General features: G+C 49.1%; 1 protein-coding gene across 8 annotated transcripts in view; it reads right to left on the reverse strand.

Moving 5' to 3' along the window:
* TMCO4 (transmembrane and coiled-coil domains 4) overlaps positions 1-20,125 on the reverse strand; it is an 89,042-nt gene extending 68,917 nt beyond the window's left edge. For 3 of the 8 annotated variants that reach the window (XR_003524250.1, XM_027619571.1, XM_027619629.2), the window contains exons 1-8: positions 20,060-20,125; positions 13,645-13,752; positions 12,486-12,659; positions 9,437-9,585; positions 6,096-6,145; positions 5,109-5,286; positions 895-1,069; positions 228-255 (exon numbers count right to left, since the gene is read on the reverse strand). Coding sequence is in view for 7 of the 8 variants with exons in the window: in XM_027619571.1 (XP_027475372.1) it covers positions 228-255; positions 895-1,069; positions 5,109-5,286; positions 6,096-6,145; positions 9,437-9,573 (568 nt within the window). In the remaining variant the exon portion in view is untranslated. The remainder of the gene's footprint in view (positions 1-227; positions 256-894; positions 1,070-5,108; positions 5,287-6,095; positions 6,146-9,436; positions 9,586-12,485; positions 12,660-13,644; positions 13,753-20,059) is intronic. The other 5 variants (XM_027619577.1, XM_027619605.1, XM_027619586.1 and 2 more) reach the window with 5 other exon arrangements.
* Between the last annotated feature and the right edge of the window lie 6,105 nt (positions 20,126-26,230).

A 26,230-nucleotide genomic window follows, 5' to 3' on the forward strand; every position in this document is an offset into this window, starting at 1 on the left:
ACGAAATAATGGCTACGGAGCCCCAACGGTGTTTGGCACGAATGAGGGGCTCACTGGCTCCCTGACTACACAGGGTTCCCTTTCCTTCCCTGCACCAAAAAGACCACGGGGGATGGACCCACAGGTGGCAACACCCATCACTGGCTTTATTGGTCAAGTGTCAAGATGAGCACCCCAAATTTGCAGAATTTTAAAAAAAATTTCTAGAACTTAGAAAATCAACTTACCATCCTTGAGTGAGAAGCTCAGAAGGTCCTGGGGAAAAAAATAACAGGAATTAGCAATATGTTGATAGGAAATTAGCCTGCTCCTGGCTGAGCCACTTGTCAGCTGCGTGACCCCGGACAAGTCACCTAACCCCTCTGTGGCTCAGTCTCCTCATTTATAACAAGGGGAGGATCATACTACCTACTTATGCTCATAAAGTTGCTTTGAGAATTAAATGAGTTAGTATTTGCAAGGTACATAATAAGCACCATGTAAGTATTACATTAAATCAATGGTAAATATTCAATAACAATAATTTACTATTAGCTATGATCATCATCCTGTGATATTATAATGAAATATTTATTTATTTATTTATTTAAAAAAATTATTTATTTGAGAGAGAGAGAGAGACAGACAGCGTGAGTGAGTGAGGGTGGAGGAGCAGAGGGGGAGGGAGAAGGACAAGCAGACTCTGCACCGAGTGTGGAGCCCAACGTGAGGCCCGATCCCAGGACCCTGAGATCAGGACCTGAGCCAAAACCATGAGCCGGACACTCAACTGACTGAGCCACCCAGGTGCCCCAAAATATTTGATCTTTCAACTACACCACCCCACTAGAAGTGATTTTCAGACTGACTTTGTTCTCCTTTCCCCAGCAGCCGCCCCCTGGGTGGTGGGTGTACCTGAATGATCACCAATCGGTTGTCCTTCAAGATGGGGTCCTTCAATAAAATCGGAGCAAACACGTCCGCGCCTTCACCTCCCAGGCCGTTGGCAAAAGCAGTCATGGTTGGCAGGACGGCTTCGGGTAACTCCAGCCACTTCACAAGGCCCGCCACAAACTCTGTGCAGAAGGAGCTGAAAGACAGACGTGCCTTAGATCCCCAAGGCTTCCAGAACAGGTCTCACAAGGCTGCTGGGAAGTGTAGGTCAGACAAGGTCATGGGTGGGAACAGCCAGCATGTACGGAAACCATGGTGACTGTGGCCTATGGAAGAAGACAGCCAGCCAAACACCTAAGAGGCTGAGGAACCAGAGGCACAAGACACCACGTCGGGTGAGAAGCTCACGGCAGGGTGGACACAGGCACGGGACGCACAGACCCTCGGGCCGCGCGACATGCCGGGGGAGGGGGGTGGAAGCGTGGGCAAGGTGGCTCTGCTCAGCCAAGGCAGCCCTCTCTGCAGCGGGAGGAGGCCATTGCCAAAGGGACATCTGAGCAACGCAACACACTGCCAAGTGAACTGACCTCCCCGTGCCTCAGTTTCCCTATCTGCAAATGCATTTAAGAGACTAACCTCATCAGGCTGTTTGAAGATTCAACAAGACAGTACACATGAAGCCCCCAGAGCAGAGCCTGTAGGAGATGCCCAAGGAATGTCGGCTGGCCTCCCGACTTTTATTTCTAAGGTGACCAAGGGAGGCAAAGGAGAAGAGGTTTGAGTGGGGCTCTGACGTCCAGGGCCCAGGGGAGTCCTGGCCCCCTCGGTGACTGTCTTCATGCCCGCACTTCACCTCTTTTAGCTTGGTTTTCCTCGGCTATAAAATGCGGACGATAACAGGATATGCCTCAGAGATTGGATAGAAAGATTAAGTGACATTGTAATAGGGCCTGGCACCTGATAACCCCCAATAAATGTTAGCTGCTGCTACTACAGTTATTATCATTTGCCCCATGGCAATCCACCAGGGTAACCCCGGGGCGGTTATGTGGGTGTGTATGGAGGCAGAGAATGACTTCGTGAGCTAAAACATTACTTACAGGTCAACGAAGCATGGCCTGGCCCCAAGTCCAAGAAGAAAATCTTGGATGTAGAAAAGCATCTCATCATAAGAGAGGAGGGGTCAAGAGCACAGACTGGTTCCAGTCCCAGCAGTGCCACTACCTGTGTGATCTTGGACAAGTTACTCAACCTCTCTGTGCCTCAGTTTCTTCATCTATAAAATGGTGGCGATAACGAAGAAACCCATTTCATAGGGTCGCTGGAAGGATTACGTTAACATTTGTCCTTGTACTTAGAACAAAATCTGGCCCGTATAAAGCGTTATATATGTGTTTCTTTCAATGAAGAAACGAGGGGTGCCTAGATGGCTCAGTTAGTTGAGCATCTGCCTTTGGCTCAGGTCATGATCCCAGGGTCCTGGGATCGAGCCCCGCATCAGGCTCCCTGCTCAGAGGGGAGTCTGCTTCTCCCTCTCCCTCTTCAGCTCCCCCTACTTGTGCTCTCTCTCGCTCTCTCTCCCTCACTCTGTCAAATAAATAAATAAAATCTTAAAAAAAATAAATGAATGAATGAATTAATGAGTACATATGTAAAGTGGCAACACACAGCCACGGATTGCAGAACAAACAGCGTTCTAGGCTGCAGGGCTTTGGGAATTGCTTCTAATGTGCTTGTTGGTTTAGCCAAAATGGGTGAAAATCAGCAGCAACAATGACAACAAATGACAATCACAGAGCAATGATCTGTCGGCCTCTGGGCCAGATAAGTGCTGTATTCACACCACTCATTTACTTCTCACCATACCCTCACGAGAGAGGGAGGGAGGGAGGTGTTATTTTTACCCCCAGTCTAGAGATAAGGAAAGGCAGCCCCAGAGAGCTGAAGTGACAGGTCTAGGGTTCATCTATCTCCACGAACACCAGAGGTCTTGCTTAATCACAACAGACACTGCTCCTCCTCAGTGATCACCCGCCTGGGCGCTCACCAAGCGCCGGGCAACGGCTAAGCAGGTGCACCAAACATTCCCTGAGTCTTGGCCCCCGCTCGCTGATGGAGCATCTGGCTGCCGAGTTTAATCAAGGGTCTCGGCGCCGGGAAGGGGCAAAACCTCACCCGAAATCCAGGGTTTCTCATCCTGAGTCCAAGCTCCTCCTAGTCGCCAGGGGCTGGCAAACTACCCGTGTGGGCCGGAGTGGGCCTGTAGCCTGCTTTTGTTCTAATAAAGTTTTATTGGAACACAGCCACACCGTCCTGACTACTACACAAGCTACATGGCCTGTGAGCCTAAAACACCTGGCCCTTCACAGAACACATGTGCCATGCCCTGCTCTACCCCATAATTTCTCCACATTTAATAAAGAGAGTTAATCGTAGGGAACAGCATCTACGACGTTTACGGCTCAGATACAAAATACATTAAAAAAGACTTGCTTTTATGTCCTGTGTGGACCAAAAACGTCCACAGGGTGCCTTCTAAAGATTACTGAAACCAAGGGCCTGAGTTGTAACATGATCGAAATTGTTTTTTTGTTTGTTTGTTTTTTAAAGATTTTATTTATTTGACAGAGAGACACAGCGAGAGAGGGAACACAAGCAGGGGGAGTGGGAGAGGGAGAAGCAGGTTTTTCGCCGGGCAGGGAGCCCGATGCGGGGCTTGATCCCAGGACCCAGGGACCATGACCTGAGCCGAAGGCAGATGCTTAACGACTGAGCCACCCAGGCGCCCCTTGAAATTGTTTTTAAAATGTGTTCTGGGCCTAAGAACACAGAGATCAACCATGCGGAATGAACTGGCCTTCTGAAAGGGAAACTTTCAGGAAGGAAACACCCCAGGGCAAATGCTTCCGGGCTTCGGGCGGGGCAGGAGCACGTGGGCTTACAGTGGTACCCGGATGTGTGTGTGTTTGCCGGGCGGGGGCGGGGGGGGGGGGGGCACACAGGACAGTGACTCACTTCTCTAGTTCCCTCCTAGGAGGTGCTCAGCACAGGCCTGGCACACAGTGCAGGCTCATGAACATTTGTTTATGGAAACAAAGTACACAAAGGTCTCCCCCCACCATGTACTGGTTTGTGGGGTACACCCAGCTGTACCAGAGACTCTAGGGACTCACAGGTGAGTGAACAAGGCAGCTCCCGCCCTCCAGGAGCCCAAACCGGAGGGGTGGTGGGTGTGGGAAGAGCTGCAGGGCAGCATGGTGGCCGCAGGGCTGGGTCGCTGAACATATGGCTGGAGAAACACCCTGGTCTGGGGCTTGGGGAGGGTCTGGGAAGGCTTCCTGGAAGTGACGCCCAAGGAGATGAATAGCTCAAGTATTCAGTCCGGTGGGAGAGGTGAAGATAAAAGACAAACAAAACAAATAAAAACCCAGGTAAGACCTAAGGCGTGGGAAAGTTTACTCATGGCGGACGTTTTGGGAGTAAGTCTTGCAAATACTGCAGACCCCAAAACATCCTGTCTTTTCCTGCTCCCATCTTTTGTTTCCGGTCACAGTAATGGTATTTGTCCTTCTAGCCCCGCCCACCACCTGGAGCTTTGGGGCCACAGTGAGCTCCTCTCTTCGCAACATCCACAGCATCCATTCTGTCCCTGAGTCAACTCTGTTCTCCCCGAGAAAAGTCTGTCTCACCTGTGCACCCCTCCTCCTGGTGTCATTCAACCTGTCCAGCTTTTGTTCCCATGACACCTGGTTTAAACCCATCCAGGCACTTACCCTGTCTTCTAGTATAATGGTAGTCAGTTATCCGGGTGCTCTACCCCAGATTATAAGCCCCTAGAGGGCAGGAGCCAGGCCTTGTTTTTCTCCCAGCAGTACACCTAGCATAGAGTAGGTGCTCAATAAATGCATGTTACATGCATGAATAAGTATCTTTTCTCCCATTAGACTGTGTCCTATTTGAGGGCAGGGAGTATCTGCTTTGTTCATCTCATTCATGTATACCTTCCATGTACTCTAAATCATACCTGGCACACAGTAGGTGCTCAGAAAATGCCTGGTGTAGGTAAATGAGTAAGTACGAATGAGGTATGTCTTACCCCCCAGACTGTGAACTCTTTAAAGATAAGGACAATGACTTTCTCCCCTTTGCCAGCAGCACCCAGTAGGTGGCCTGGCTGTTAATAATGGCCTCCCTGAAGAAGCATGACATTCCCTCTGTGAGACAAGAGCACTCACCTTTGCTCAGGTTCTGGAAAGAGCTGGGACAGGGAGATGCCACAGAGGGCAGCATAGGCAAAGCGGCTGGCCTCGGCCAGCTCGTGGCCCACGGGCAGATGCGGCACCCCCTCCACTGCCGGCTCGGCCACCGGAGGCAGCCTCTGGCTCGATCTGTCCTGTGTGGCCATTTCCAGCCCTGCAGGATAAAAAAAAAAAAAATCTCTGAAAAATGCAACCAGGGGTAGGTAAAAGTTACTTAAATAGGACACAATGACTACCAATCATGAAAGAAAAGGCTGATAAATGAAACTTCATTCAAATTAAGAACTGCTATTCATCATCTTCAAGAGAGTGAAAACACAGACCATGGACTAGGGCAGATATTTCAATGTGTATCAACAAAGGATTTGTACCCTAGTATATAAACAACCCCTATAAGTCATGAAGAAAAAGAAATAAGGCAAATTTAAAAATGGGCAAAACACCTGAACAGGTACTTCATAAAAGATACCCAATGGCCAATAAGCACATGAAGTTCAACACTGTAGTCATCAGAAAAATAAATTAAAGCACCCAAAGAGACACTGCTACTTACTTGTCAGAATGGCTAAAAATAAAAATCTGACAATACTAAGTGTTGATGAGGAAAGGGACACATAGAACTTCTACATGCTGCTGGTGGGAGTATTTGTGGTACAGCCTTTTGGAAAACGGTTTGACATTTTCCACTAAAGCTAAATGTATGTCTTTTCTATGCCCCAGTAATTCTACTCCTGAGAAACGAGGACTTACGTCCACCAGAGGGCATGTACATGAACGCTCCATTCACAGCTTCATTCACAATAGTCCCAAACCGGAAGCAAGTCACATGTTTGTCCACAGTGGAATGGAAAAACTGCGCCATATTCAGACCATGGAATATTACAAAGCAATGAAAAAGGATGAAGTCTGGCTAACCACAACAACATGAGCGAACCCCACAGGCACAATTATAAGCAGACATACTTATCTGTGGAATTGTGTTCCTATGAACTTGAAGAACAGGTTGAACCAATCTAGGGTGAAAGAAGATGGAAGAGAGGTTGCCCATGGAAGGCAGTAAGTACTGGCTCAGAAGGGGCACAGTGAGGCTTCTGGCTGATGGACATGTTCTGTATCTGTATCACCCAGTGTGATTACATGGGTATAAATATATTTAAAAATTCATCAAGCTTAAGGCTTAAGGCTTAAGGCTTAAGCTTTGTGTACTCTAGGGCAATCCTCTTGGATCCCCTCCCTCCTTGGGAGCTTTGTACTATCATTTTGCTATCACTCAATAAACTGCTTTGTTTCCCACCAAAAAAAAAAAAAAAAAAAAGATTTGTGTACTCTATATATGTTACACTTCAATGAAGGGAAGGAAGGAGAGAAGGAAGGGATGGGGGGAGCTCTCTTTTTTCCCCTCCCTTTATTCTTTCCTTCTTTCTGAGGGGCAGAAGGGGAAGCAAGGAAAGCAGGGGAGGGGACAGACCAAGCCAAGTCAGACATCCAAGGGGCAGGAAGGGTCCTGGGAGCGAGTACTAGGAAGGGAACCTGCCTTGACCACAGGGCTTTGTGGATATGAATGCAGGCTCAGGACCAGACAGACCTGGGTATGAATCCAAGCACCTCCATCTCATAGATATGGAGCTGTGGGCAACTCAACCTCTCTGCACTTACACTTCTTCACCTGACAATGGGACTATAACAGTATTTGCCTGGAGGACCCGGATTGGCAGCAAGTGACATAGCTATGTGGGTTAGTATCTGTAAAGCACTTAGAACAAAACCTGGCATCTGACTCATGCCACATACATGTTTGTTAAAGAAATAAATGCATTAAACAATCAACAAACACGGGCGCCTGGGTGGCTCAGTCGGTTAAGCATCCGACTCCCCCCACTCGTGCTCGCTCACATGCATGCACGCTCTCTCTCAAATAAATAAATAAATCTTTTAAAAAACCAACAAATCAATGAAATGCTCAGCACAGTGCCTGGCACATAGCAGAGGTGCCCACATAATGGCAAGAGCTAACATAATGTGCCAGTCGCTGGGGGCCAGGCCCTGGGGCTGCAGTGTTAACGTGCCCAGTCTCAGCTGACTCTATGAGCCAGGCACTACTCCAGTCTGCAAACAGAGGAGAAGTAACTGGGCCCGAATCACACAGCCAGTAAATGGCAAGCTGGAGGCCAAAGCCAGAGTTCTTGGCCACCACTTCTGCTTAAAGAGATTTCGAGTCTAATACCCACACTCTGCACCGGCTTTGGTCCATAAATTCATTCTCATCCAGCTGAGCAATACAAATTTTTGTCCTTGAAATATTACTTCTACAGAGGACTTATTTAAAAGTCTGTGCATGGGTGCCTGGGTGGCTCAGTTGGTTAAGTGACTGCCCTCGGCTCAGGTCATGATCCCAGAGTCCTGCTTTGCAAAATAACCCTGAAGTAGTGAAAGGCAACAAACCAACATCTGTACAGCATGTAACAGTTTACAAAGCACTTTCCAATGCAATTAATTCTCACAACTATCATGTAAGGTTAAGTGTGACGTGAGCCACTATGATTCCCTCCTATAGCTGAGAAACAAGCTCAGAGAGGCTAAGTACTTTTCCCTGCTTGCATTCTGGTGGGAGACAGGGGGCACCGGGGTGACTCAGTCGGTGAAGTGTCCAACTCTTGGTTTTGGCTCAGGTCAAGATCTCAGGGTCGTGAGATTGAGCTCCACATTGGGCTACGTGCTTAGTGCAGAGTCTACTTGAGATTCCCTCTCCTGCTGCCCTTGCCTCAGCTCACTCTCTCTTTCTCTAAAATAAATAAACACAATCTAAATACAATCTTTTTTTTTTAAGATTTTATTTATTTATTTGACAGAAAGCGAGACAGCAAGAGAGAGAACACAAACAGCGGGAGCAGGAGAGGGAGACGCAGGCTCCCCGCCGAGCAGGGAGCCCGACGGGGGGCTCGATCCCAGGACCCCGGGATCATGACCTGAAGGCAGACGCTTAATGACCGAGCCACCCGGGTGCCCCAATAAATAAATAAAATCTTTAAAGAAAGAATACAGCAATACATGATAATAATCTAAGTAACTTGCCCAAGATGATGTAGTTAGTGGTGGAACCAAGATTCACACTCAGGTCTGACTGTAAGGATCCATGCCCTAAACAACTGTGTCAGGAAGCCATCATCTGGGAAGAACAATTAGGGTGAGGGGCTACAAAGTGATGGGGTAGGAGGGGGTGACGATGCTATATGGTCGAAAGGTGTCTGCAGGAAACAAGGGGACAGCCCTGCGGGTGCATGGGAGAGGGTATTCCGCAGAAGAAACTGCGCTGTGGTAGAGACAGACAAGCAAACAGACAATGACAGACCAGCAGGACAAACGCTGGGACGGGGTGGGGGGTGGGGACACAGACAGAGGGATACGAACAGGGGCCTGCAGCCCAGAAGTGGCTTCCAAGAGAAGGTGGCGTCAGACAGGGTTGGGGTGTTAGGAAGAGCACGTTCTGGGCACAGGGGATGGCACGCGTCAAGACCCAGAGGTAGAAGAGAGAAGATGCTTTTGAAGAACCAAAAAGATGCTCAGGGTAGCCAGGCCTTGGACAGTAAGGGGTGGGAGGGAAGAAATGAGCAGGTGGGGAAGCTGCTGGGGGCCCCGCTGTGCCAGACCACGTTCTTCCAGCTCAGGAGTCAGACTTCATTGTAAAGGCAGCAGCCATGGGAATGCGGAGTAAGGGTTTGTGGGACCTCGCAGTACTTGTTTTGCAACTGCCTGTGAGACTGTAATTATTTTAAGACAGAAAGCTTTGAAAAAAGCAGCAGGATGTCTCTACAGAATTTTAAAGACGTTTTCTTTCTTTTTAAAATTATTTATTTATTTATTCATGAGAGGGAGAGAGAGAGAGAGAGAGAGAGAGAGAGAGACAAGCAGAGGGAGAAGCAGGCTCCCAAGGAGCAGGGAGCCCGATGTGGGACTCGATCCCAGGACCCTGGGATCATGACCTGAGCCGAAGGCAGACACTCAACCATCTGAGCCACCCAGGCGCCCAAAGACCTTTTCTTAAGTTCTAAGTAAATGAAAAATAAATGTCCACCTCACCCCAAATGAACTAGTGCATTTAATAAATACATATATGTGCCTATAGGCGCCAGGTGTCACCCCACATGCTGCGGGCACAGCAAAGACAAAGACAGACGCACCCCTCCATCATGGAGGTATGTTCCCACGAAGGAGACAGACAATATGCAAACTCATGATATTTAAAATAAGACAATCTTAAATAATGGCGAGGATGTGAAGAAAAAGAAACCTTAAATAACACTTACCCAGATTTCAGGAAACAGTTGTGGGCCTCCCCTCTCTTAAGTGTGAAAACAGGCTGTTCAGCTTCTTGAAGGTTCTTGGAGAAATATGCCAATTGCCCTAGGGGAAACAAACCAGAAAAACCAGCCGGTGGGTCCATAGGGTGTGGGATCTGGAGGAGGAGAGACAGAGGGACCAGGTTAGCCTGCGGCTCAGGGGAGCCTCGCTACCACTTCTACCTACTACCTCTGGGCCTTGGCCCCAACAGGTTCCTTTACCTGGGATGTTTTTCTCAGCAGGTTGGCAGGCAACAGCTACTCACTGAGCACAGCCCGGGCACCTGGCGTGGGTTGTCTCATTTAATATCCTTGTTCTAGCTCCTCATAACCTGAGATGTGGTTATGGCGCCCAGCTCCCTGGTTAGCCTGCAGTACCTGGCAGGCACGGGGTCTCCTTCCTATCTGTAGCCGGTGCCCCAAGCACTTACCTGCCACAGAGTGCTCAGATGTCTGTTACAGGGGCGCCTGGGTGGCTCAGTCGGTTAAGCGTCTGCCTTCAGCTCAGGTCATGATCTTAGGGTCCTGGGATCGAGCCCCACATCGGGCTCCCCACTCAGTGGGGAGTCTGCTTCTCCCTCTCCCTCTGCTCCTCCCCCTTGCTTGTGCTCTAGCTCACTCGCCCTCTCTCTCTCAAATGAATAAATTAAAAAAATCTTTAATAAAAAAAAAGATGTCTGTTACAGGAATGAATGAATGAACTAGCTTTTAGGCTTAAGCAAGAGCTAGATTTTCCTGCTAATTCTCTCCCCAAAGGCACTCCTGTTCTTACACTTAAATCGAGCATCAGATAAGGAAGGGAGATGGGGCAGGGGCCAAGCATCTGGAATTACCCAGGGTCCCCCAAGACTTCAAATAATCCAAGTTTCATCCTAACGGCCATTTTCCATGCCAAAGAACCAGAATATTATTTTCTGCCACTTTAATCTTTTTTAAAGGAATTATCAGGGATAAGGCCCTTCTCCTGGATAGCCCCTTCCCCTGGGACGTGAGAATGTGCCTGCACCATGCCTACAAACTACGAGATTCAAGCTATGAGTCCATCCATGTTAGAAAGATGCAGAGAAGACAAAATGGCTGGAAGGATATTCTCCCAAATTCTCTGTGAAAGGCGAGATACCAGAGACTTCTGGATTTTCCCAATTTTCTGCCATAAATATGTGTTGCTTCTGAACTCTGAAGAAAGTTCTCTAGTATATGTGGAGGCCAGCAGAGTGTCTCTATCTCTAAGTAGGAGGGTCTTGGATTCTGGACCGTTGATTGTTTCTCTTTATTGTTTGTTTTATAAATTCTCGGTAATGAGTACATATTGAGTACATGATTTTTAAGATTAGAAAAAAAGGTCATGGTTTTATCTTTTTTTTTTTAAAGATTTTATTTATTTATTCATAAGAGACAGAGACAGAGAGAGAGAGGCAGAGGGAGAAGCAGGCTCCCAAGGAGCAGGGAGCCTGATGCGGGACTCGATCCCAGGACCCTGGGATCATGACCCGAGCCGAAGGCAGACGCTTAACCATCTGAGCCACCCAGGCGCCCAGAAAGGTCATGATTTTAAATTATAACATGGTGTGCCGACGCAGGCTCATTCTGGCTGGGGAGAACTGATTCTGCATGACTCTGGCAGCCTGAGATGGGCCATGGTGGGAGCAATGATACCACAGAAAGAGGCAGATGCTACCCATGATGGATTTTATTTTCCAGAGAGCTGGTTAACAGCCTACCACTGGATATACAATATGATTCCAGGTAGGTTTTTTTAAAAAAATGTTTCACCGAACAAAATGATCACAAGGAAATCTAGCCAAAAGTCAATAATCATTGTCTCTCAGTGGCGGGGCTGTGGGACTAGAAGTAATTGGGTTTTGTTCTTCCTATTTTCCTGTATTTTTTTTAAAGATTTTATTTATTTGATAGAGAGCATAAGAGAGATAGCAAGCAGAGCGAGGTTGGAGGTGGGTAGGCAGGGGCAGGGCAGAGGGAGAGGGAGAAGCAGGCTTCCCGCCGAGCAGGGAGCCTGATGCGGGGCTCGATCCCAGGACCCTGGGATCATGACCTGAGCGGAAGGCAGACGCTTAACTGACTGAGCCACCCAGGCGCCCCAATTTTCTGTATTTTTAACATTTTCCATTCTGAGCGCATCGGCGCTTTTATAATGAAAAAAATTTTTTAATTAAAACCAATTTTGCTCTCGATCCCCAGAAGAAGAGTGCTTTATCTCTAACAGCCCTGGCCCTGTGTGGCCCACCAAGCCCATGGGGCTGAGGTCACACTTAAGTCCCATTCCACTGACCAACAACCAGGTCTTATAATCAACAAAATGGACAAAGGGTAGCATGACAGGCTGAAGCGATCCCCAGCTACCCACGATGACGTGATGGAGGAACCCTTGTTTCCAACCCTGTGGACTGTCCCCTTGGATGGGCTGGGCCCCCAAACTCTCCCAGCTGAGGAAGTGTGCTGGCAGCTGTGGGGCTGGAAGATCTATCACCTGAACTGTGTACACTGGTCCTCAGGGGACTCTACCCCTTGCTTGGTCTGATTTGGGATCAGGGTCTGGTCTAAGAGGAGCCGAGGTTCTCAAGTATGTCTGAGAAGCTAAACTGGTTTTAAGACAGAGTGCTGGATTCCCGCAGTGAGAAAAAGACCAGTGGTCAGGGCCAGTGGTGACTCCACACCCTGGGGCCACCTAGTGTGCAGAGAGCTGGTCCCAAGGCACCCAGGGCCTAGGAGGTCACTGATGGACGGAGTAACTTCCGGATATCACGGGTCTCCTGGGGATCTGTCCCTGTCCAGGTGCTGTGAAGACACCAAGGGACTCTGAGAGTCCTGTACTTGACCCAGAAGAGCTCCAATTGGCAGGGAGAGAACATATACATAGCGAGAGCCAGCACGGCGATCGCTCACCCATGGCTGGACTGCAAAGCCCAGGCCCAGGATGGACGAGCGTTACGTCAGCGGGGGCCGTGGCATGATGGTCTATGATTGTGAGTTTTATCGAGCCAGCTACATTACCTACCGCCAGAGAAAATGCTGGCTGAGCTGTTATTATCAGTTGTGGGGGTAGAGAGCCATTCCACGACAGCTGTCCTCGGCTTGTAAGCACCCACAGTAGGTGTCCAGCCCGTATTTGTTAAGTAACACTGTAAACGACTCAGCAGGATTTCTTCTTGGGGAGATGAAAAGTCCCCAACTCAGCAGCGAGGAGAAAACAAATATGATCAGTATCATCCTGGAACACCCTTTAAATCATCCTTAAAACTCCATGACCTGAGCTTTTAGGAGATCACATGCAAGAATGACATTCTTTTGTGTTTTTTTTTAATAAAGATTTTATTTATTTATTTGGGAGAGCGAGAGAACATACATGAGTGGTGGGGAGGGACAGAGGCAGAGGGAGAAGCAGAGCCCCCACTGAGTGGGGAGCGCAATGCGGGGCTTGATCCCAGGACCCTGAGATCATGACCCGAACCAAAGGCAGATGCTTAACTGAATGAGCCACCCAGGCGCCCCTGAACTTCTTTACACGGCAGCCCATTATGGCCTTTTTTTACCCCTTGGAGCAGCCAGTAAAGGCCAAGGTCAAATTTGATGTGAATGTATGTGTGTGGGGCAGGTGGGGAGAGGTGTTCTCTTTCTCTTTTTCTGGTGAACCGGTTAGAATTGAGGTATTTTTTTTCTTTTTCTTTTTTTTAGAGAGAGGGGGGTGGAGGGAGGGGGAGAAGAGGGAGCATCTCAAGCAGACTCCACGCCAGTGCAGGGCCTGATGGTGGGCCTGATCTCACAACCCTGAGATCATGATGTGAGCTGCAATCAAGTCGGCCACTTAGCTGACTGAGCCACCCAGGCGCCCGTACAGTTGAGTTTTTAAATGAGCCTGTGGTACAGTAACAGAGGCATCACTAGTGGGATAACAACGGTATTATGGGAGGGCTGGGGACTAACTGTTCTGGAGCCAAGGAGAAAGAAAAGCATTTGGTCGAAGAAACCCTTCACAACAAATAGAGCTACAGCATCGTTCTTGGGCCAGAAACTCTGAAGAGGGTAGTTCGAAGCTCATACACACACACACACACAACCTTGAGATGGTCCTAGAAGGGAGGATTCTAGGCAGTCCCAGCTCACTCCCCCACCCTGCCCCCCTCCAGCATTTTAGGAGAAACCCATTCATTCGATACCTCTCTCTGGAAGTTAAATTGGAAGCCACCGGTACATGTAGCATCTCAGGAGGGCTCCATGGCAACAGTTCCAACACCTTAGAATCCAGAGGTTTTCAGACACTCCCCCTACAGACCAGAAGAGAGGGATGTTGGCACAGAGGGAAAGTTCCTATCCCATCTCACCTCAGCAGCCTGGAGGATGGGCAGGTGGTGGAGTGGGGGGGCGGCGTGCCATTGGGATGGACGCTCAGGTCGTATGACATTCCGTCCACAGTACGGTTGCTTCTTTCCTCCCCAACTAGCGCCCTGGTGCAAGCCGACATCGTCCCAGGTGGACCCCGGCAGGAGCCTCCCCACCGGACTCCTACTCTGTCTGTTCTCCCCACTAGCTGTCCGCCATGCTGCGGCCAGAGAGCTCCATCTCCACCTGAAGTCATCCTGTCCTTCTCGGCTCCAAATCTCCACTAACCCCCTTTCCAGAGTCCCAGCTCTTCCGGTGGTGCCTGCGCTACCTGCAGTCTGGTCCCTAGCCTCTCGGCCCTCCTCCCCCTCTCCCCTTCACCCGCTCTGCTCTAGCTGCACACCCTCCTCGCTGCTCCTGGAGCCCATCAGGCACGCTCTCACCTCAAGGTCTTTGCATAGTCTGTTCCTTCTGCCCGGAACGCTTTTCCTGCAGACAACCACATGGCCAGCTCCCTCATCTCCTTCCCGTCTCTGCTTAATCTCACAGTTCAGGGAGACCACCCTGCCCCTGCCTTTCATCCCAATCCCCTTTCCCTGGCTCCTCTGCTTGGTCCCCAGCACGAATCACCGTCCGACACACTGGATCATTTACTTGTTTACACCCGTTGTTTATTGTCTATCTCTTTCTGCCCTTACGCAAAGCACAGGAGGCACTTATAAACATCTAATGAATGAATGGTGGTTTCTACTCGGGAATACCTAAAACATAATGGGAGGCACATTTGCTGAGGAAGGAGGTAAGGGGGGAAATGGCAAAGTCTGTGATGGTTTACTTGATCTGCTGGTTTTCAAACTGTCCCACAGGGCCCCAGGGACTTCTCTTACTCTGGTGGGCAAGAGGAGATTCGATGAGGACCCTCAATGCCTCACCTTCAAATTATAGCAGTAAATAATCCAGCAAGACCACTTTGGGGGTATTATCCCTCCAAAGGAATGAAAGCAGGGTCTCAAAAAGATATTTGTGCTCCCATGTTCATAGCAGCATTATTCACAATAGCTAAAAGGTAGAATCAGCCCGAGTGTCCATCAATGGATGAATGGATGAACAACAACAAAAAAGCAATATATCTGTGCGATGGAATATTATTCAGCTTTTACAAAAGGAAGGGAATTACACCATGGAAGAACTTTGAGGACATTGTGCTAAGCAAAATAAGCCAGTCACGGAAAGACAAATACTGTCTGATTCCACTCACAGGAGGTACCCTAGAGTAGTCGAAATTATACAGACAGACAGCAGAAAGGTGGGTGCCAGGAGCTGGGGGAGGGGGAAACGGGCAGTTGTTGAATGGATGCGGAGTTTCAGATTTGCAAGTGGAAAAGTTCTGGTTGCAGAGTGATGTGAATACGCTTAACACTACTGACCTGCACACTTAGAAATGGTTAAGATGGTAAATTTTATGGTTTTTTTTTTTAATTTCATTTTTTAAGTAATCTCTACTCCCATGGTGGGGCTCGAACTCACAACCCGGAGATCAAGAGTCACAGGCTCCACCGACTGAGCCAGCCAGGCACCCCAGTAAATTTTATGTTATTTTATCACAATTAAATTTTTATAAATTATAACAGTGACCGTTTGGTAAATGTTAGCCACGGGCCTCCCCTTTCCCCCCATCATTTCATTTCTTCCCAACAGTCCTCCAGGGTAGGTGCTGTTATCCCCAATTTACAAGAGGGACACAGAGGCCCTAAGAAATGAAGGTCAAAGCCACAGGGCAAGTAATGTGGGATTTGAACACACCTGGGTCTTAACCCCGAGGCAGCCATCTCAACCTTGATGCTGCACAGCTCTCTTTAGTCTAGTTGATGTCCTGGGGAGGGCCAGGAGACCTCAAACACAAACTGAAAGCCACCAGGTTAGGCGAATCTCACTCACTCCCATCTGTGCACAGGCTAACACCCCACTTCTCAGCCTGCCCTAAGCACCTCTGGGACAGACCTAACCTGCCTTCCGTGGTCATTTTCCTCCAGTCCCCTTCTTCTAGCCAGGCCTCAGCCAAACCGCACCATCCGCTGCTTCCTGCCCATATCGGGATTCCCACCTCAGGCCTCAACTCCTGCTGACCCCCAGGTGGGCCCTCATGTCCAAATGGTATTGTTTTTCAAAAGCACAGTTTCATAACAAAATCAGCAAAGACTTCCCGTGGGCTTACTCTTAGGAACGCATTTCAGCCTCACAATGACCTCATGAAGAAGAAACTGTCACTGTCCCCATTTTACAGATGGGAAAACTGAGGCCAGTGGAGGTGATGGCCACCTGGCTGGCAGTGCCATGATGCAGCCTGTAGGCCTGTGTGACTTCAAACCCCGAGATTTTCTCCACTTTACAAAGGGGACCAAGGACTGCCATGAGCCTCCCTGGATTTGTTCAGCTAACCTGAGGCCTGCTGCCTCTAAAGCCCCCATGCTTCCTCTGGGCAGCCCCCTCCCCAACGGCTGCTTGCCTAAGTGCCGGTCTCCCAGCCTGGGAGGGTCAGGGTGAGAGTGGACGAGGCTCAGGACATCAGTGCTTTCTCCGGCTGGCCAGCAGAAAGAGCAGACCCGCCTCCCCTCCCTCCCAGCAGACCCTGTGTGACTTCCTTCCCACGCAGTGGGCTACAGGTTTACTTGTTTGTGGGTGATCTGTCTAGAAAAAGCTCCACCAGGGCAGTGGCTTTTGTGTCTTTCCTGGATGTGCCCTGGAACGGTGCCTGTCAGTGTAGGTGCTCACTCCCTGTGTGCAGAATGAATGAATGAAGGAATGAATGTGTGAACACCTACCCCTACAACAGCAAAATGACTTCAGCCTTATATTTTTTTCACTCCATCCTCCTGCCTCAGCCCTATATACAAATAAATAAATATATAAAAATAAATATAATATATAATAAATATATATTTCAGAGGGAGAGAGGGCGCGCGCACACGCGTGCACAAGTGGGGGGAGGGGCAGAGAGCAAGGGAGAAGCAGACTCCCTGCTGAGCTTGGAGCCCCACACGGGGCTCAATCCCAGGACCCTGAGATCATGACCTGAGCCAAAGGCAGATGCTCAACTAACTGAGCCATCTAGGTACCCCTCAGCCTTACATTTTTGAAGGACAATACAGTTTTATATAAAGTGAGGTTTCCATATTTGCTCAAGAGGTACTCCTAAATGTAGATTTCATCCCTCAGCACCTCTCAGCAAACTCAGTCCAGTCCTGGAAGTCGGGGGGGTTACATTAGAGGTGGTGGACAGGGTACAGGCAGAAATTACCCCCCAAATGAGTATGCAACTCCCTCCGGAACTAAACCTCCCACACTCCTGAGGATGTCTCCTGGCCTGGGGTTGGGCTCAGATCTGAAGGATAAGGAGGTGTTAACCTGGGAAAAGGGAGATAAGGGGGGAACAGTGGTCTAGAAGAGCATGTGCAAAGGCCCTGAGGAGGGAGGGGACAGCATGCCTCAAGCGCAGAGGGCTACTGATAAAGTGGTCTGAGATGTAGCTGGAGGTATAGGCCAGACTGTGCAGGGCCTTATGGCCCATATTCATGGGTTTTGTTCTTTGCCCTAAAATGAACAGGAAGCCATAGCAGAATTTTAAGCAGAGGGTGGTAGAGCTGAATTGGTCTGACTGCCCAAGCGGAGGGTGAGGCATTGGTGGTTCAATGGTAGAATTCTCGCCTCCCAAGTGGAGGGTGGCTAAGTAGAAAATGGACTGATGCCCCCCCTTCTGCCCCGTTCTGCCCACTAGAACACATTCAAGGCAGCAAGCACCCTCCATCTCATCTGCAGCCTGTTTTTTTTTTTTAGATTTTATTTATTTATTTATTTGAGAAAGCGAGAATGAGAGAGAGCACATGAGAGGGGGGAGGGTCAGAGGGAGAAGAAGACTCCCCGCTGAGCAGGGAGCCTGATGTGGGACTCGATCCCAGGACTCCAGGATCATGACCTGAGCCGAAGGCAGTTGCCGAACCAACTGAGCCACCCAGGGGCCCTGCAGCCTCAGTTTATAAAGTATAGCAGTGTTTACAAAACACACAGGCCATAAAGGACCCAGTGATAAATCACCTCCTGACGTTTCTCAGGCACAGGTGCGGGCCCAGGTAGCTGGCTCCACCTTTGCAGTCTGGAGCACCAGCGCAAGGAGACATGGTTTCAGGCTCAGGAGAAATTCTCTAGGCTCCAGCCTTCATGAGCTTTCCATGCTGAGCTATGGCAACCTACTCGGTCAACGGCACCCATCCAATTGCTCCTGGGCCTTTGGTTGAAAAAGCAAAAAGGCTCCCCGAGCGCCAGACACAGGGCCTTTGTGTTCTCAGCTACTTTCATCCTCACGACAACCTTAGAGACAGTATTTTACACATGAGGAAACTGAGGCACAGAGAGGTCACGTGGCTTGTCCAAGATGACTGAGGAGGCTACTAAGCTAGGACCTGAGCCCATAGCTGTCTGCTACCATGCACGTGACAGCAAGTGCTGTAGAAACTGAAATGCTGTGTGGCAAACATTCCATTTCTTGACCCTGGCAGGGGGCCTGAGCCCCCTTGCCTGGAACTCAGCCACCCCCACCTCTGCCTCTTACACCTCTCTACAGAGAGTGGTAACAGGTTACCAGCAGGGTCGTTGGAGCCTCTAAATAAATATGCTCTAAATAAATCCACCCTTGCTTACTCCTGATTTGGCAGGGCCTCTGCTGGAGGCCACACTTTGGACCATGCTTTACCATTTAAGAAGCATTCTGACACGATATCATCAATGCCATGCACTTTTACGACACCTGTTGAATGATAAATGAAACAGAGGCCCACAGAGGTGATGTGACATAACCAAGGTCACACAGCTAGGAAGGGGCAATGCCAGGTTTCCAGACTCTGACGTTGGTTTAGGGCTTCCTTTGGACCACCCTCTACCCACCTAGCGCCTCCCCACCAAATCCCCGGGGAGTCGGGAGAACGCTCAGGCTGGCTGGGCATCTGGAACAAGGCCCACGAGGGTTTGACACTATGAGGTTCAGTCTCCCTCTGCCCTCTGCACACACTTCACAGCTGGTAAGATTCCAGTGGTCTGTCCTCTCAGCCCAACCCTCAGCACCCCTCCACCCCCTGAATGGAGAACGGTGTTTTGTTCCACTCTTCCTAGTGTACTCCCCAAGGGCAACACTTCTCTTGTTCAGTGCTGTATTTTCAGGGCCTAAACAGTGCACACAATGGCACACAGTAGGTGCTCTGTGTCTAATAAATGAATGGATGCCCCTAAAACTTAAAGGGGTTTCATGTTTTCGGCAGTGAAATGAGTACTGAGTCAGGGAAAAGAGAAGTAACATGTTAACTCCTACTTCGTGTTAGGCAGTGGTCTCTAGGCCAAGACCCAGAGTCTAGGCCTGCTGTGCTCTCCGGGGCAGAACAGAGAAAGGATGTGGTGAAAGCCTACTTTTCTCTGTGCCAGGCACTAGGTCAGTCTCTGGAGTCAGGTAACACCCAGGTTCTGAAAATGTTCTCTTTCCTAGGGGTGCTGTCTTGGGGAAGTCATCTCTCTGAGCCTGTTTACCTCGCTGTATAGTCCCCCCAAAAGTTAGTATACCAACTATATTATACCAACAGGTGGCAGAGTGAGAAACATGGCCCATCTGTAATTGGGGGCCTGGGCTTTTTTCCAGAAGGAATTCCCAGCCGCCTACTGGAATTCTGTTTGAATGTGTGCTATGAGCTCACAGGGCTGTAAGGGCAAGAAGAGAGGGGGTGCGGAGTGCCGGGAGACCTTCCGTGGAGGGGCTCGTGGGACAAGGGTAAGCCCAGTGACCCTGTGTAACCTTGGGCAAGTTCCTTTCTCTGCCTGGACCAGAGCAGCGTCCTCACTTATCCAGGAAGGTGCTGGGCGACCCTTGCGGGCTCAGAGCCCCGAGCTGGAAGGCAAGAGATGCCTGGGTGCTCCGCCCCGCCTCAGTTTCCCCATCTGCCGCCCTACGGAATTCCTAAGGACACTTTCCGCTTTAAAAGCAACCAAGCAACAACAGGGCAGCCTGGACTCCCCGCAGTCAGGGCCGGGAGCAGCGTGCGGCCACTCCTCGGGCGGTCTGGCGCCCACGGGGGGAGGAGGGCGGGGCGGGGGGCAAAGGCCCGCGGGGCCGCGTCCGGCCTTGCGGGAGCAACCCTCGTGAGGCCGGCGTTGGGGAGGGGCCCCGGCGTGGGTGAACCCCGCCCGCGGCCCATTGGAACCCTTGTTTCCTACCTGGCGGCGGCGGCAGCGGCGGCAAAGGCTCGGACTCCTCCCGGCCCGCTCGCCCCTCGGCCCCGCCCCCGGGCCCGCCCTGCCCCGCCCCGCCCCGCCCCCTCGGACCCTCCCGGCGGATTCCGCAGCCTGCGCCGCCTGGAGCTCCCGGCCGCCCCGCCCCTCCCGCTCGGCCCCGCCCCTCTTGCCAGGCTTGTCCCGCCGCCTGCGCAGACCGTCTCCGGCGCGTGGTCCGGGCTTCCGGGCCCAGTCTCACGTATTGCGTGTCCCAATATGGCTCTTCTCGCCGCCACCCTGCGACAGGGGTGCCGGCATCAGGAAGTGACAGGCCAACCCGGGCGCGAAACGCGGTGTGTGGGTGTGTTTACCTTGCAGGATGCAGCGGGACCTCAGGGCCAGAGAGGACCCTGCAAGGTTCCCCTGAGCGACACTGCTAGCCAGGGGCTTGGTCCCAGAGTGGAGGGCCAGAAAGCGACTTGGATGGAAACCTTCAAAAATAAAGGGTGTAAAATCAAGGAGCCAGCCACAGAAACAACCTTCCTGCATGTATATACAGCACTTTGGAGTTTCCAGAATATTGAGATTGCCATGCTCCCTCTGATTCTTCTTTTAGTTTGTCTAATGCTAAGTTTGGGCCAGTCTTGGGGCCTTCGCATTTGAGGTTCCCTTGCCTGGCGCTCTGCCCCGAGACCTTCTTCTTCCTGCGTCTGTTTCCAGCTTTCCGTTTGGGTCTCCACTCAGGGTGGTATCTGTGTCTTCAATGATTGAATGTTTCCTGTTTGCAGTTTACTGCCTGCCATCCCCACTAAACTCCTAGTGTAGGGTCTCGGCTGCCTTGTCCCCTGCTGTGTGCCCAGCACCAGGGACTGTACTGGGCACTTGGTAGGTGTCTAGAATTTTATGAATGCAAAATTATTCATTGTGTATCTGAAATTCAAATGTAAGTGGGTGTTCTATATTTTATCTGGCAATCCTACTTGAGCCCCATCCCCAGAGATTCTGATTCTGTTGGTCTGGGGTCTGGCCAGGCATAGGCATTGTTCTCAAGCTCACCAGCTTACCAGGTATTTCTAATGTGTGCTTAGCTTCAGGAACCACTGTTGTAGGGCCTTGTCTATGGATTTTATTCTGCATGAGATGGAGAGTTGTAGAAGGTCCTGGGCAGTGGTGTGACATGATCTCACCTTTAAAAAGGATCCCACTCGCTCCTTGCAAGGACAGAGGGATAAGAATGGACATAAGCAACTGGTTAGGAAGCTGTTGCAATATCCAGGCCAGGGAAGGGGCTTATACAATTTGATATTTTGATGTATTTGAGTGCCTACTAAGGGCTAGGCACAAAGCAAGTATGTAATGGAGGCATAGATTCTGGAGCCCAGCCCCAGACCTACAAAGGTTGAATTTTTCAGTGGTGTGGAAGCCTAAAAATTTATATTTTTAACAAGTTGCCCTGGTGATTCTGATGATCAGTCAGGTTTGGAACAACCAAATAGTTGGATTCGATTCTCCCAGGAATTATAGAAATAACCATGAATATTGTTTCGGGAATATTACCCTGTGGTTGGCTCTACATGCTTCCCATACTTACTTTATATCATTTAATCCTGTGCAGTTGATAGCATGATTAGCCCCATTTCGAATAGGAAGGAACCGAGGCTCAGAGTAGTTAAATAACTTGGCTGGTGTCACCGAGCTACCTGAGGGCAGAGCCAGGATTTGATCGAAGACGTGACTAATTCTGCTGTCCTGCCCTTCCACAGGCCTAAGTATCGACATGCGTTCAGAGATATTTAGATGAGTTTCAGATCATGAATCCCCAGCAGGAGAAGCCTTCTTCATTATGTCCCATTGATGTCTGTCCTTCCGGGATGTAGGTGGGGCTGGCCCAGCGTTGGTGTTCGTTGAATGGAACTGAATTACGGGCGTGATGTTACTGAAGGCAGCCCCACATCCCTTCCTGTAGAGTATCCTTATGATGCCCTCATGCTGACTTTGAGACTGAAGGACCCAGGAGATTGTTTATGGTCCCTTCTTTCCTAACGATGTTCAGAAATAAAAGCTGCCCTGGGGAAGGGCAGGACACACCTTCAGAGGAGGCCCAGGGTGGAGGGCCCTGCGGACAGTTTGTAGTTACCATGGATATTGTGATATTGCTGAGCAATCTCTTGTTTTTTTTCCAAGGCATCTTTGACCTGGAGAACTGAACATCTGTTTGTTAATTGGACCATCAACTGGCCCAATTAATTGGAGTTGGCGAAGCTAGGTAGCAGGGGTTTGGGGTCAAAGCCATGTGGGTTAATATTTTCCCCCCATTGTACTTGTGCATCGGGTGATAATTTTGTAGTTCTCTGCCTTATCTCTTACACAGAGGCTTGGGTGACAGCCTCTGCCTGCTTCTTATCTAAGAATGCTTTGCACTTGCCCCTGGTCTCATATTTTCTAATGGATGATGAGACTCACATCATCAGTGGCATGTGAGATTCTTTGGCCCGTGAACTTCCATTAAATCTCCTTGGATAGTACATGAGAAAGTTATTCCCTTCAAGCCTTATTCCATTGAGAACACAGTTTAATGCTATCGAATCTTTTTTTTTTTTTTGAGGTACAATTTTTATTTGTTTCTTATAAACTACTAACTAAGGCCATTAATTAAACTCCTGTTTAAAACATTTTTCTCTGTGACTTAAAGGTTCACAAACAGAAAGGAGACATATATGTTATATATATATAATATATATATACTTTCTTTTTAGAAACATTATTGAGATATCTTTGATGTATAAAATTATATGCATTTAAGGTATACAATTTGATATTTTGATGTATGTGTACCTTGTGAAAAGTTCACCTAGAACAAGCTAAATAACTTAATCCATAACCTTTACATAGTTACCATTTGTGGTGTGTGTGTGTTGAGAAAATTTACTTTAAGATATATCCTCTAAACCAGTGTGGAGGTTCCTCAAAAAGTTGAAAATAGAGCTACCGTACGACCCAGCAATTGCACTACTAGGTATTTACCCCAAAGATACAAATGTCGTGATCCGAAGGGGTACGTGCACCCCAATGTTTATAGCAGCAATGTCCACAATAGCCAAACTGTGGAAAGAGCCCAGATGTCCTTTGACAGATGAATAGATAAAGAAGACGTGGTCTCTATATAGAATGGAATACTACTCAGCCATCAAAAAATGAAATCTTGCCATTTTTGATGATGTGGATGGAACCAGAGGGTATTATGCTAAGCAAAATAAGTCAATCAGAGATAATTATCATATCTCACTCATATGTAGAATTTAAGAAACAAAACGGGATCATAGGGGAAGGGAGAGAAAAATAAAACAAGACAAAATCAGAGGGAGACAAACCATAAGAGACTCTTTTTTTTTAAATTTTATTTATTTGACAGAGAGAGACATATCAAGAGGGAACACAAGCAGAGGGACTGGTAGAGGGAGAAGCAGGCTTCCCATGGAGCAGGGAGCCCGATGCGGGGCTCGATCCCAGGACCCTGGGATCGTGACCTGAGCCAAAGGCAGATGCTTAACGACTGAGCCACCCAGGCGCCCCACCATAAGAGACTCTTAACCATAGGAAACAAACTGAGGGTGGCTGGAGGGGAAGGGGGTCGGGGGATGGGGCAACTGGGAGATGGGCAGTAAGGAGAACACATGATGTGTTGAGCACTGGGTATTATATAAGACTGATGAATCACTGAACTCTACCTCTGAAACTAATAATACATTATATGCTAATTAATTGAACTTAAATTAAAAAAAAAAGATCCTATCCTCTTAGGAAATTTCAAGTCTCCAATACGGTGTTGTTACCTATGGTCGCCATGCTGTCCATTAGATCTCCAGAGCTCATTCATCTGGCTTAACTAAAACTTTGACCTTTGATCGACGTCTCCTCATTTCTCCCTTCTCCCTGCCCCCAGGCCCTCACAACCACCATTCTGCTCTTTGCTTCTATGAGTTTGATTATTTTATATTCCACACATGAGTGAGATCAGGCACTATTTGCCTTTCTGTGTCTGATTCATTTCACTTAGGACAATGTCCTCCAGGTGCATCCATGTTGCCGCAAATTGGAGGATTTCCTTCTTTTCTAAGGCTGAGCAATATTCACTGTCCTCCTCTAACATTTGCTAATCTTCCTTTTTAACAAAGGAGGAATAGGCCTCTGCTCAGAGCCTCTGGCTCTCCAAAATACTGAGTTATGATTTGATCCTTCTGTTATTTATTTAATAAACTTTTTATTTTGGAATGAGCTCAGATCGACGGAAAGGGTACAAAGGTAGTACAGAAGAATTCTTGCCTAAGAATCATGTATCCTTCACCCTGTTTCCCCAGTGTTAGCATCTTACATAATCATGTTAACGTTTGTCACGACTAAGACACCAGTATTGGTAAATTACTATTAAGGACAGATCCCCGGCTCAGGTCCGCTCTCTGCCCGACAATCTGATCTGTGTACTGACCAGCTTCCTGCTGCCTGCAGTGCTCTCGTTCAGCCCATTTTTCCTGGCTGTTCAAATCAAATCCTGGCTTCAAGGCCCAGCCAGTTCCCGTAGCCTTCCTGAGATCTGCCCCGACCCCCTTCGTCAGGTCTGCCGTGGGAATTCACATCTGCCTTGTCCTGCCCCACACACTCTTCCGTTTAACAGAGATCACAGGCCTCACGTTGGGGAAGGGAGAAGGAGGTATCAGAATTCTCTAGGTAGCCAGCTGATTTAAAGAGAGATACGAAAGTATATGACAGGGGTCTCGTGGACAGGCAGGAAAGTTAGGGCAAACAGCTAGGACCCACCAAGACTGGTGACTGGGGAAGACAGAATGGGGGGCTTCTCTCTCTGCCTCTAGAGGCCACATGGCCTCCCTCTTGTCTGGCTCTCTGTGAGTGTCAGCTCCACTAGTCACTTGCATTCAGCTTCCCACCTTTGACACGCACCTGGCTCCGTATCAGCTCCTTAACTTTCACTGCACGTGACCTTATAACTCAAGCATGTGCGAATGAGTCAGGGTTCCTTTAGGTTACAAGAGAAACAACCTAGTCAAAATGGTGGGAGCAAAGAAAGGATATTTATTGACTTATGTAACTACTGAAAACTCCAGAGGAAAATCAGGTTTCAGGCATGCCAGATCCGGGTACTCAAATAATATGATTCGGAACTTCTCTCTATCAGAGAGAAAGCTGGGCTCAGCTTCCCTCTGGGTTGGCTTTACCAGTAGAAAAGTCTTTCCCTTGGGGGTGGCAAGACTGCCATCAGAAAGTCCAGTCAAACATTCTACCAGCTTAGCAGCTCTGGTGGAGAAAACACTCCCTCCAGGTAGCTCTAGCAAGATTCCTGGGTAAAGCTGTTACTGGCTTAGCCTTGAGCCAGACCCTGTGGCCAGGGCACATGATGCTTTGATTGGCAAGCTTGAGACACAAAGCCTCCCCTCAAAAGACAAATACAGTATTATTACCATGAGAACCCACCTGGACAGAGATTGGGTGGGGAGGAGGCCAGCCCCTCAAAGAGGACTCCCATCAAGGTGGAAGGTCACCTCTCATTAGCCGGGGTCAGGCTGGGGGATTGGTACACACGCTAGGTTCTCTATAGGGCCATCCACCACTGTCCGTCTGCTCACTGCCCCTCGTGCCCCTCATTCTTCTGCAAACAGCAGAATGTTCCAGGTCCTTCTCCTCCCCATCACAAGATTCTACTGGGGCTGCCAGTCACAGCCCTGCTGGTCACAGAGGAGGGCATGTGACCCAAGAGGACCAATCAGAGTCTTCCCTTGGGATTTGTCATCATTTACCCAAGGAAGAAACTTTGTCTCTTTCTGGAGGTGAAGTGAGGAAGACGTCGGCAGGAGATGGTCAAGTTTCCAAGCTATTGGAAAAAGCTGGTCAGAAAGAAAAAAAAAAAGTCTAAACACAAAGAGAAAAGGAGGCAGAAATAGGGAGAAACGGTCTGAATGGAGAAGGCCCGGCCCCAGAGTCATCCCTACCAAGGTCCACCAGGAGACTGCCTTTGCCACCACTTGGTTTAATGAGCCAGTACATTCATCTTTTTGCCTAACTAAAGCAGTTAATGTTTGGGTAATTGGCATATCCTCTGTGCCAAAATACTGTGCTAAGTGGTCTCTACAGGTGCTCTTGTTTGATGCTCACGAATCTGTG

The sequence above is a fragment of the Zalophus californianus genome, chromosome 4, assembly GCF_009762305.2.
Source record: "Zalophus californianus isolate mZalCal1 chromosome 4, mZalCal1.pri.v2, whole genome shotgun sequence".
Classification (NCBI taxonomy): domain Eukaryota; kingdom Metazoa; phylum Chordata; class Mammalia; order Carnivora; family Otariidae; genus Zalophus; species Zalophus californianus.